Source organism: Dipodomys merriami, unplaced genomic scaffold (assembly GCF_024711535.1).
Source record: "Dipodomys merriami isolate MVZ:Mamm:240054 unplaced genomic scaffold, mDipMer1.0.p SCAF_2, whole genome shotgun sequence".
Classification (NCBI taxonomy): domain Eukaryota; kingdom Metazoa; phylum Chordata; class Mammalia; order Rodentia; family Heteromyidae; genus Dipodomys; species Dipodomys merriami.
The window spans coordinates 93,321,955-93,335,279 of record NW_027203381.1 but is presented as its reverse complement, the minus strand read 5'-3'; the positions used below and the strand labels follow the sequence as shown (position 1 = coordinate 93,335,279).

At 34.4% G+C, this 13,325-nt stretch overlaps 1 protein-coding gene across 2 annotated transcripts in view; it reads left to right on the top strand.

The window, feature by feature from the left end:
* Epha3 (EPH receptor A3) overlaps nucleotides 1-13,325 on the top strand; it is a 321,384-nt gene that overhangs the window by 269,826 nt on the left and 38,233 nt on the right. For both annotated transcript variants that reach the window (XM_070030435.1, XM_070030434.1), the window contains exons 12-13: nucleotides 2,666-2,727; nucleotides 4,350-4,559. In XM_070030435.1, the coding sequence (XP_069886536.1) occupies nucleotides 2,666-2,727; nucleotides 4,350-4,559 (272 nt within the window). The remainder of the gene's footprint in view (nucleotides 1-2,665; nucleotides 2,728-4,349; nucleotides 4,560-13,325) is intronic.

Here is a 13,325-nt window from a genome sequence, read left to right as displayed (position 1 = left end):
TTGGCTTAATTGACTGGGTTGATTTTTAGCTACTTCTATTTCCCTTGCCAAACATTCTACTCTATATGCTAATGGGAAATGAAATGGTCATAAGGCTGAAAGCCAAAGGAAGTGAGTGATAAGCAGAGGTCTGAGTAATACACAGATTCAATAACTGGCAGTGAAAAGCAAGGTATTTTGAACTCCCTTGGAAGCATGTATTTGTAACATGTTATGCTCTTCAGGATTATATTAGGGAAGGAACAGGGACAGGAGATGATCTACAGAGAGCACATTCACTCATTCACTTATTCATTCATATATTTGCTCATTCACTCAATCTTTCATTTCATTAAAGGTCAGGTCTCTGATAAAGTTGAATAGAAACCAAAAAATTGGTTGAGTTTTCCATTTCCCTTAAATATAGTGAAATTGAACTTTAGCTAGAATTTGTAAACAACAAATTCTGACAGCTCAGAATTCAGGTTAAAATAATTTTTCAGATATTACTAGGTCACAATGTTAAACGTGATATGGTATCCAGAAAGTTAAATCAGCATATTAGTTAAATTGAGCATTGCGTTAACTGATTATAATATGCATGAAAATCATGAAAAAATGTATAGAATTTAAATATTTTCCTCACTCCAATAATCAAGACATCTCTCCTATGATATATTCAAATAACTAAATATAGTGTGAGTAGCTTTCATGTTACTGAATGATAATTCTCAACAGCATAGATTCAGAATTTATACATATAAAAAGAAATAGAAAATAAAGTTTGATATTTTCTAGCATCAAAATGGCAAACTAATCTTCATAAGATAGAAGGTACTTATGAAAGCAAATGATAATTGTGTTAGATTTAAGACATTAATGTTTGAAGATTTTCAGCAGAATTCAACTTAGAACTTCTGAAGGTGGAAAAGGAATAACTTTCTTGTAGCATGAAAGGCTTGTCATCAAGATATCATAGCATCAGCAAAGCAGAATTAAAATGTGATGATAAATGCAAGTTTTAAACTCAGACCATGTCAGAGATTTGGTTTACTACTGGATGATATTTTTTACAAAAATAACTTATTTCAATGCACAGGGTTCTCCATGGAAGAAGAAAAAGAAAAAGAATGCATATTATTGAAGCATAAGTATACCATGAGAATTAAGTACTAGAGCATATTTAGTACTCAAGACTGTTATAAACTTCTGTTCAAAGAAAAAACATTGGGATTTCCCAGATATCAGATGTATCTATTTCCCAAATTTATATTTTTCATTATGCTGGTTTCTAAAATTAATTTCTTTGCTGTCAGTGTAATATATATAGAGTAATATTTAGCTTTGTTCATATGGCATTATTATTAGTAGTAGATGTAGTGCTACAATACATATATATATATATATATGCTTTTAATTAAAATTACCCTATTGGCATGCAACAATCAATTAAATCATTATTCCTTGTTAAACATTTATTCTAGTTCTAGCTGCATATATCCACAATACTTAAGAACACCATGTTTGGTATTGCTTGATATTTTACATGTTTATCTCATGAATAGCACAGTGTGTAGGCTACAACTCTTGACTTTATAATTTGTTTACTTCATGACATTGAGACACTTATCTTTGCTGTCTCAAGTTTCTTAAGTACAATGATAATTATACAGTTAATGTATCTAATCAATCAGTATTATACACAGAATAGTTGCTATAGAAGTACATTAAAATGCTGGATCCACATAGTTAAATCACATTGAGCTTATGTATTTTCCAAGTTACAAATTAGTGGTTACAGCAATTTTTATTGCAGCTTTATTTTCCTTTCAAACATAACATGAATTTTATATTCTGTTTATTGTTTCCTACAAGTCTCTTGTACACTTTATGAAAGTAGGAATTATTTAAATTAAAATTTTAAATTAATTTTTAAATTCACTTTTTAATTAAATGAAATTTTAAATTGTAAAGAAGTTGTAATTCAACAAAACAGTTCATGAATATACAATGCATCTTGAGCATTCTTTCCTCATTCTCCTCCATCCTTCCTAATCCTACCCACTCCCACAAAATTCTTAATTTTGTAGCATATGCATTGAGTTTTATGACTGCATATGAATTTTTCTCCCTGCTTCTTCCCTTCATTTCCTTTGATCCTACCTCGTCACTTTTTGAGTACCAGTTTCCTGAAAGAGAGGGAGTTTTATTTATTGTGCCTGTAACTAACCAAAACAAAAGAGAACACTATGTTGTGGATGTACATGCCCACAGGGTAAGTGGAAATTGGGTTCCTCATTCTATCTTGTGCTTGTAAACAAAATATTATTTTTGAAAAGTAATTAAGATGCAATTAATTAAAGAATGGAGACATATTTTGACATTTATGTTTCCTGAAAACAATTCCAAATAAGTCCTGTTAGATAATCTAGGTTTAAGGCCTTTGATCTAGAAACCAGTCTTCTCCATTTTTTTCTTAGTTTCACTTTTTTCATTTTCATTTCATAGTTTCATTTTTGTTTGCTGTGTTTTTTTTCCTTGAATTGCAGCATGGCAAAATTTGGGCAGAGAAATTTCTTAAATCTTTGAATTCATTAGGTGCCCAAGAGTATTATATGTAAGTTAATTGTATGATATTTGTTGCACAGTTTTGATGATTTGCAATGTATTATTTGCCATTATATAGGTAAGCCAGTTATGATTGTAACAGAATACATGGAGAATGGTTCCTTGGACAGTTTCTTACGTGTAAGTAAAACTATATATATGCACATGTTTGAATTTATGAATGAGCTGCTGAAATTGTTAGAAATGTCTTCTAATATTATGTCAAGCAATTAGGTTATCTAAATTTTAAGGAAAGCTGAACATTTCTGGGACTAAATATAAAGGACAAAACTTATTCTGCATGTTTAGTTGCAGCATTCAAATTTTAATAGTACATAGTATTAAAGTTTGCACGATCTTCTTCAAGTTTTTGGCATTTTCAAGATTCACATCATTAACATAAATTAAAATATTTTTCTAAACCCAGATATAAATATTTACGTAAGACAAAAATATTCCCTTTGACTATGTAAAGTAACCTCAAACTATGATAAGATGGACTATGTACTGTTCATAGACTTTACTCAATAATTAAGCATGTACTATAAACTATATTATTAAAGAATATATATTTTTAATGTAAGGTATCATTTGACAGTATGTAATTATATATAATATACACATATATATATTCTTTAAACATATAAGCTTTATATTTGAAATGCTTAATTCATCATATTTTAATGTAGTTTAGAAAATTCAGTTCTCAAATAAATATAGAAATTTTGACATTCAAGACATTAAAAATCAACAGTCGCTTTTTTTAGTCATGTTTAGGGTCCTCAAAATGTTTTTATTATTTTGTGTCTTGAGACAGGTGGAATAGAGAAGAATAGAGATACAAAAATATGTCATGCCATTCATAATTATGAAGGAAAATTCTAAATTTTCTACAAAAGAGAAATGATTATTTTAAAAGACAACAGTCATATTAATACAAGTTATTTTTATGGATCTCAAAACACACTAAAATTCATTTAAATAATAAATATAAATAAATTCATTTAAATAATAAATATTGTAAATGCTTTCTGAGATATATTTAGAAGTGGATATAGTATTAACACATTGCTTTTACCACCTATTTCTATTTAAATTCAAATGGTGGACTAGATACGTGTCTTTAGCACCTACAAGGTTACCAGGAAGTTCTGAGTTCACACCACAGTACCACTGAGAGAGAAAGGGAGAGAGAAACAGAGAGAAAGAGGTAGAGAGAGAGAGAGAATAAGATGAATCAAATAAATACCTTAGGTTTGCTTTCATAATGCAGAGCTTTTATGACGTTGTCTTCAAAATCTTTCTATTTTGTGATCTAACACTCAGAGTTAGGGAAAAAAGCAAAACAAAATGGTCAATCCATGATTTTACTGTTCATGAATGAATTATACTGATAACTAACATTTTAGTGTTACTTAATTTAAAGCAATTCATAAAGCATCAAGGAAATGAACCTGGCATAGTCGCAACACCCATTTCATTTGTTTGTTCTTGTTCATGTTTCTGAGGAAGCATTATAAATATATATCACACAAAGGTCAGCAGAGGCCTACTTTTGAACTTGGTTCTGATTGCATGGTGTTTTACTTGGCAATGCATCCATTGATCCACTGATCTTGTTAGTCATGAGAGCTTTGAGCTAACATGTCTACAGTTGGTTTTGTTACAACTTTTGGTATATGAGATTTTAAAGGAAAAAAATTAAAGGATGCATTTCTAGGCTCTAATAACAACCCTAATTCTACACTGGGAATGTCTTCCAGAAACACGATGCCCAGTTTACCGTCATCCAGCTGGTTGGGATGCTTCGAGGGATAGCGTCCGGAATGAAGTACCTGTCGGATATGGGATACGTTCATAGAGACCTTGCCGCTCGGAACATCTTGATCAACAGTAATTTGGTGTGCAAGGTTTCTGATTTTGGACTTTCACGTGTTCTAGAGGATGACCCCGAAGCTGCTTACACCACACGAGTGAGTAACAAGGACTTTCCTGCCCCCACATGGTGAACTGGTAAATACATAGAAATAGACCCAAACTGATAGCTGGGTTAGATTTCTGCAGGAAGCAATAGCTCCTCAATATAAAATATTGCTATGTATTCTAGGAATTATACACCATTACTATTTTGAAAAAGTGACTATTAGATTTTGAGATACCTTACTTTATGATTTTTCCCCAAAGCGCCATGATCTTTACGTCTACAATTATCCATAGTTTGATTTATCTATTTTTATGTGCATGGTTGAGACACATTTAGTAAGCAATTGTAATTAATTATCAGGATTGTCAGCCTACTAGATTAATCTGAAAACATTTTAAAATCTGTATTTACATAAATGATGCATGCTTGTGTCATAAACTTTCTAAGCATGATGTCATGTTCAGCTTCTCAGGAGGTGGAGTAAGGAAGAATGAGAATTGGAAGCTAGCACAACGAAAGTTATTAAAATTTTCATCTTTTTTTAATTTAAATTTTATTGCAGTGGTGATTACAAGAATAAGGCCTGGGATATAGATCAAATGGCAAAACACTTGCCTACTGTGTATGATACGTTGGTTTCAAATGCCTAGTACTGGAGGGGAAAAAGAAACAAAAGCAATGAAATGAAGAGTAGTCCATAATTTTTCTACCTACAGAGAATATTCATGTTTGTGAATCATTTTTTCCAGATTTTTATTTCATCTTTATGAGTGGATGTATTACTAAAATAGAATTATCCTCATTCTTTTTTATTTTTATGTGAATTTTTTAAATTAATAATTAATTTATATACAGAGGGGTTAACATAGGCAAGGTAATGAGTACATTTCTTATCAAGCATTGTTGCCTCCTCCTTTGTTACCCCTTCCCATCCCTTCCCATCTCCTCTCAGCGTCCCTCCCCATACTCTCCTCCCCCCACGCCAAAGTTGTAAAGTTGGTTTTTCAACATAATGTCTTGTACATCTCATTGTTGCAGTGGGTCCACCTGTATTCCTATTTAAACAATTTGTTATTTCCGTTCCCCTCCACACAAATTATGCCAACATCAAATACAGTGAAAACAGGGGTTATACCGTGGGGGAGGGACATACAAGGCAACAAAAAAATATCTTATAAACATGTTAGAAACAATAGCAAGAAAGAAAAAACATTTGAGTCTTTATCTTGGGATTCATTTCGCCTAACATCAACTTATCTGGCTGCTTCTGCTTGTCTCAGACTTATGCTAGTTATTGCAAATAAGGGAAACCATGGGACCTATGTTTCTTTGGGCCTGGCTTACTTCACTTAATATAATTTTTTCCAAGTCTTTCCATTTTTGAACAAAGGGAGCAATGTCATTCTTTCTGATGGAGGCATAGAATTCCATTGTATATATATACCATATTTTCTTGATCCATTCATCTACTGAGGGGCATCTGGGTTGGTTCCATATCTTAGCTGTGGCAAATAATACTGCAATAAACATAGTTGTGCTCGTAGCTTTAGTGTGGTCTTGTTTGTGATCATTTGGGTAAATGCCCAAAAGTGGAATTGCTGGGTCATAGGGAAGCTCTATGTGGAGTCTTTTGAGGAACCTCCATACTGCTTTCCAGAGTGGTTGAACAAGTTTACACTCCCACCAACAATGCAGTAAGGTTCCCTTCTGTACACATCCCCTCCAGCATCTGTTATTAGAGTTCTTGATTATAGCCATTCTAACCGGGGTAAAGTGGTATCTCAATGTTGTTTTGATTTGCATTTCTCTTATGGTTAGGGAGATTGAGCATTTCTTCATTTGTCTATTGGCCATCCTTCTTTCTTCTTCCTTTTTCTTTGTGTGTACTAGTACTGGAGTTTGAACTAAATGCTTCTCACTCTTGCTTATTTTGCTCTACCACTTGATCCACAAATCTGTTTTTCCCTTTTGTGCTTGTTAATTGAAGATAAGAGTCTCTCTTTTGTGCTTGTTAATTGATAAGAGTCCCAGGGCTGGGACTGTGGCTCAGAGGTAGAGTGCTCACCTAGCACGCACAAAGCTCTGTGTTCAATTCCTTAGTCCCCCCTACACAGAAAAAGCCGGAAGTGGTGCTGTGGCTCAAGTGGTAGAGCATCAGGTTTGAGCAAAAAAGAAGCTGAGACAGTGCCCAGGCCTTAAGTTCAAGCCCCAGGACTGGCAAAAATAAAAAAATAAAATAAAAATAAGAGTCTCTTGGATTATTCCTCTCAGGTTTGCTTTATACTACAGTTCTCAGATGTCAACCTCCTGAGTACATAGGATTATAGATGTGAACCATTGGCACTTGGCTATGATTATTCTTTTTTAAAATTTATTTTATTCTAAAGATGCTGTACAGGGGTTTACAGTTACATGAGTAAGATAATGAGTACATTTCTATGATTATTGTTAATACTACTTAATGAGGATTATGTATAACCAAGAAGCTAGTTGAATGCATTCATAAAATGAATACTGCTGTGAATACTTCATAAAATTTAACATATGGATAAATATCGTAAGGCTTCCTTCTTAATTTTTACAAAAATCACTCAGCCAATGTTGTACAGCAATGTCTTATTTTTTTTAACTAAACTGTCTTCTCAGAGGACTGCATATATACCATGCAACATATTTATTTTCCATTGAAATGTCTTTATTCTTCTTATTATTCTGCTTTCTAAAGAAGTCCTTCATAAGCTTACTCTACTATAAAACTTACTCTACTATATAAGCCTCTATATAGGCCAGGAGTTGTAGTTTATATCGCTCTTGTTTTTTAAAAAAAATGCTTCAGCTTTGAAAAAAAGGTATTTGATAATATTTATATTCACTATACTATTTTATTGTAGTTGAACTTTAAAAAAGTATTTGATAATATTCATATTCACTATAACATTTTATTATACTTTAACTTATTTTAAAAAATAAGGCAGAAATTCAATTCTGCGCCCAATTATTTTTTTATTGTAAAAATACTGTATAAAGGGGTTACAATTACATGGGAAAGATAATGAGTACATTTCTTATCAAGCATTGTAGCCTCCTCCTTTGTTTCCCCTTCCCATCCCCTCCTCCCTCACCCACCCAACATTCCTCCCCGCCCCCCGCCAAAGTCGTAAAGTTCGTTTTCAACATAAGGACTGTCTCATTGTCGCAATGGGTCCACCTGTGTCCCTATTTAAACAATTTGTTTTTTCCCTTCCCCTCCACAAATTATACCAACATCAAATACAGTGAAAGCAGGGGTTATACCATAGGGGACAGACATACAAAGCAACAAAGAAATCATCTTATAAATGTGTTAGAAACAATCACATGAAAGAAAAAAAACTTTTGAATAAATATCTTAGGGTTCATTTCCCTAACATCAACTTATCTAACCTTTTCTGCTTGACTCAGACATATACTAGTTATTGCAAATAAGGGAAACCATGGGACCTATGTTTCTTTGGCTGCACCCAATTATTAAGTATGAACAGACTTATTCCCAATACTAATCTTTTTTTTTCCTTTTTTTTAAAATTTTGGGCCCGGTCATGGGGCCTGAACTCTGGGCCTGGGCGCTGTCCCTCAGCTCTTCAGCTCAAGGCTAGCGCTCTACCACTTGAGCCACAGCGTCACTTCCGGCTTTTTTGTTTTTGCTTATGTGGTGCTAAGGAATCGAACCCAGGGCTTTGAGCATGCAAGGCAAGCGCTCTACCACTGAGCCACCTTCCCAGCCCCCCAATACTAATCTTGATGTCTATGATAATCAAAGAAAAGTTCAGTAGGATCCCATGAGACTCATTGAAATCTAGATCAAGTCCTCCCTGAAATATATATTGAGTTTACTTTCAAAGTTCCATTTACACTGGCTATGACTTTTAGGAAACAAGGTCTTAGTGGTTATTTCTCTGGATTGTGTAAATAAAATTTTGCTGTTTTCACAATCCTTCACATTTCTGAAAGAAAAACACAGTAGGCCCTTTTCATGGATATATCACTCTCAGAAGATTCTTAAAACTTCACAGTAATCAAATGGATTCATTCATATAATTATTTTTTAGCTCATGCATGTTCATTCTTGTATTCTTTTGGAACTCTCTCAAATCATCTGAGTAGGCCCTGGATTCTTTCTGTGAAGCATTGCTAGAGTAATTTGGGCATCATTGAATTATTCAAATATAATAAGCCTTGTTTAGTACAGAAATTTTATAATTTACTTCAAAAATGAGATTATAAAGCATTGCTGTTTTGATTTTTGAGTAAACCCAAGAGACCTGAGTTGCCATTCTAAGTTGTAGATTTGTATTGATAGGTATCCTTATTGCAAAAATATTCTAGGAATTCCTTCTTTTCAAACTATCTTTCAAGCAGATTGTGACTGATAGCATTTATCAAATTATCACAAAATATAACATTTTTGAAATAGATTTGATTATCATTAAATTATCATTATGATGTGCTCATAAATATAGGATCATAATTGTTTTATATATGTTTATATTCATGCTTACTATATACTAAATACATATTAAGTTTGTGTATTTATCTAACCCAAAGTGGTCTTACTCATTTAGTTTAGACACCTATCATATTATTTGGGTTTGTATATTGTGGCTATGTCATATATATATATATAAGTTTACCATTGAAAACTACAAAGAGGTATTATTTTTGAATAAACATTTTATGGTTTGTCTATATTAGTTTCATTGTCAAAGTAACACTTGAAACATTTTTACCTGGTGTCTAGAATTCCTACAATTCAGATATTGACATTCAATATTTCAGTGCATCAAACCATTCCCAGGTTCTCCTTTGCAATTTAACTAGAAAATAGTGGCACTATGGCAATCATGTTGGCTGTATTTGAATATCATTGACATAAAAGGGCCTACTGTGCCCATTTTTTATGCCATTCCAATTGCTTGAATTCCATGCCTATACACTGTCTCTGAGCTCTTTGCTCAAGGCTAGCACAATTGCTTGAATTTCAAGCGTATGCACTGCCTCTGCTCAAGGCTAGCACTTTACCTTTTGAGTCATAGCTCCATTTCTGGTTTTTTTTTAGGTCAATTAGGGTCTCTCAGACTTTTCCTGCCCCGGCTGGTTTCAAACTGTAATTCTCACATTTCAGCCTCTTGAGTAGCTAGGATTAGTGGCTTAATCCTATCTTTAAAATACTTCTGTGAGTGGCAGGTGGAATTAGGAGAGGACATGACATTATATGAACTACTTACACAGTTAAAAATCTAAACCTGGAAAGACTTGGGAATAATTATATTAAGTGAAGTAAGCCAGGCCCAAAGAAACATAGGTCCCATGGTTTCCCTTATTTGCAATAACTAGTACATGTCTGAGTCAAGCAGAAACGGTCAGATAAGTTGATGTTAGGCAAAATGAACCCCAAGATAAGGACTCAAATGTTTTTTTCTTGCTTGTTATTGTTTCTAACATATTTATAAGATGATTTCTTTGTTGCTTTGTATGTCCCTCCCCCACGGTATAACCCCTATTTTCACTGTATTTGATGTTGGTATAATTTGTGGAGGGGAAGGGAAAAACAAACTGTTCAAATAAGGATATAGGTTGACCCATTGCAACAATGAGATGTACAAGATCTTATGTTGAAAAACGAACAGGGGTGGGGGAGGAGGAGATGGGAAGGGATGGGAAGGGGAAACAAAGGAGGAGCCAACAATTCTTGATAAGAAATGTACTCATTACCATTACCGTGCTCATGTAATTTTAACCCCTCTGTATGGTATTTTCACAATTAAAGAAAATTTAAAAATGTAAACCTGGACAGGTTATTTGAGAAGTTGAAAAAAATATGTTACTTCAAAACTTAAAATAATTTATTATCTTACAAAACTACTTTATTTGTTTTTTTTTTTGTTTTTTTTGTTTTTTGTAATTTTGTTTTATTTTTGTTCCCATACTGTATCTTGAACTCTGGGTCTTTGGCTCTCACTTGGCTTTTTCCTCAAAGTTGACTCTGTACCACTTGAGTCATATCTCTACTTCTGGCTTTTTGCTGGTTAATTGGAGACAGAATCTCTCAGGCTGGCTTCAAAATCCAATCCTGACATTGCAGCCCCTGGAGAAGCTAAGATCACAAACATGATGTACCAGCATCGGACCCCAGACTTCTTTCATGATGTTTTAAGGATATAACGTTTGTTCATTATGTTCTAAATGGTGTGATTGATAAGGAACAGTCAGCCTAAATAGTCCTAAGAAACGTATGTGAGTGTATGCGTGTGAATGTGTGTGTGTGTGTGTGTGTGTGTGTGTGTGTGTGTGTGTGTGTTTTCCATAAGGATATTATAGAGGGAATCAGATTTTTTTTAATTTAATTTTATTTTATTTTATTTGAGAACATACTGTACAGAGGGGTTACAATTACATTGGCAGGATAATGCATACATTTCTTACCAAGCATTGCAGCCTCCTCCTTTGTTTATCCTTCACCTCCCTTCCCAGCCTCCCCCCTCCCCCCCACCCAATCATACCCCCCTCGCCCCCCCACACCGACATTGTAAAGCTTGCTTTGACATGACATTTTGTAATTCTCCTTGTTGCAACAGGTCCACCTAAATCCTTAAACGACTTGTTTGTCCCCATCTCCTCCACATGTTATACTGACATCAAATAAAGTGAAAGCGGGGGTTACACTGTGGGGGAGGGACATACAAAGCAACAAAGAAATAATCTTATAAATGTGTTAGAAACATATGCATGAAAGAAACGAAAACATTAAAATACATATTTAAGGGTTCGTTTTCCTAACATCACATTATCTGACCTTTTCCGCTTGACTCATACCTATACTAGATATTGCAAATAAGGGAAACCATGGGACCTATGTTTCTTTGGGCCTGGCTTACTTCACTTAATATAATTTTTTCCAAGCCTTTCCATTTCCTAAAAAATGGGGAAATGTCATTCTTTCTGATGGAGGCATAGAATTCCATTGTGTATATATACCACATTTTCTTGATCCATTCATCTATTGAGGGGCTTCTGGGTTGGTTCCATATCTTAGCTATGGTAAATAATGCTGCAATAAACATAGTTGTGCTGGTAGCTTTAGTGTGGTCTTGTTTGTATACATTTGGGTAAATGCCCAAAAGTGGGATTGCTGGATCATAGGGGAGTTCTATGTGAAGTCTTTTGAGGAACCTCCATACTGCTTTCCAAAGTGGTTGAGCAAGTTTACATTCCCACCAACAATGAAGTAAGGTTCATTTCTGCCCACATCCCCTCCAACATCTGTTGTTGTTAGAGTTCTTGATTTTTGCTGTTCTAACTGGAGTGAGGTGATATCTCAATGTTGTTTTCATTTGCATTTCTTTTATGGCTAGGGATGTTGAACATTTCTTCATGTGTCTATTGGCCATCCTTCTTTCTTCTTTAGAGAAGCTTCTCTTTAAGTCTTTTGCCCACTTATTTATTGGGCAGTTGTTTCTTTGAGGATTTGTTGTTGGGTGGTTTAATTTTTTGAGTTCCAAGTATATTTTAGATATGAGACCCTTGTCCATTGTATGGCTAGTAAAGATCTTCTCCCAATCCGTGGGCTTTCTATTGATCTTGCTAGCTATGTCATTTGCCCTGCAGAAGCTCTGCAACCTTATGCAATCCCATTTGTCCAACCTTTCTTTGATTTGTTGTGTTTCCGGGTCTCTATTCAAAAAATTTCGGCCTGAGCCTAGGAGACCTAGGGTTTCTCCTATTCCATCCTGTAATGTTTTCAGAATGTCTGCTTTGAGTTCAAGGTCTTTGATCGATTTGGAGTTGATTCTCGTGCAGGGTGATATATAAGGATCTAGCTTTAGTTTTCTACATGTAGTTAACCAATTTTGCCAGCACCATTTACTGAAGAGGCTGTCTTTCTTCCATTCTATTGTTTTAGCTCCCTTATCGAAGATTAGATGGCTATAGGTCTGTAGGTTCATTTCTGGGTTTTCAATTCTATTCCATTGGTCCTGAGGTCTGTTCTTATGCCAATACCAAGCTGTTTTGATTACTATGGCTTTATAGTAGAGTTTGAAATTTGGTATTGATATTCCTCCAGCAGTGTTCTTTCCGTTGAGAAGTGTTTTTGCTATTCGGGGTCTTTTATTGTTCCATATGAACAGGCCCATATCAAGCATTGAAATAGAAACAGCAATAAGAGACCACCCAGCTAAGAAAAGTCCAGGACCAGATGGTTTTACAGCGGAGCTTTACAAGGCCTTCAAAGCAGAGCTCACACCAATTCTCCTCCAACTCTTCAATGAAATTGAAAGAGAAAGCTCACTACCGAACACATTCTATGAAGCCATCATAACCCTCATCCCAAAACCAGGCAGGGACTCATCAAAGAAAGAGAACTATAGACCCATTTCTTTGATGAACATTGATGCAAAACTTCTCAACAAAATTTTGGCCAATCGACTTCAACAATTCATCCAAAAAATCATACACCACGATCAAACAGGATTCATTTCAGGGATGCAAAGCTGGTTCAATATACGCAAATCAATTAATATTATTCATCACATCAACAGGAGCAAGAACAAGAACCACATGGTTATCTCAATAGACGCAGAAAAAGCATTCGACAAGATCCAACACCCCTTTATGATGAAGGTTTTGGAAAAATTAGGAATCCATGGAACATTCCTCAATACAATAAAGGCTGTATATGACAAACCTACAGCCAGCATTATACTCAATGGTGAAAAACTAAAGCCATTTCCTCTTAACTCAGGAACAAGACAAGGATGCCCACTCTCTCCACTTCTCT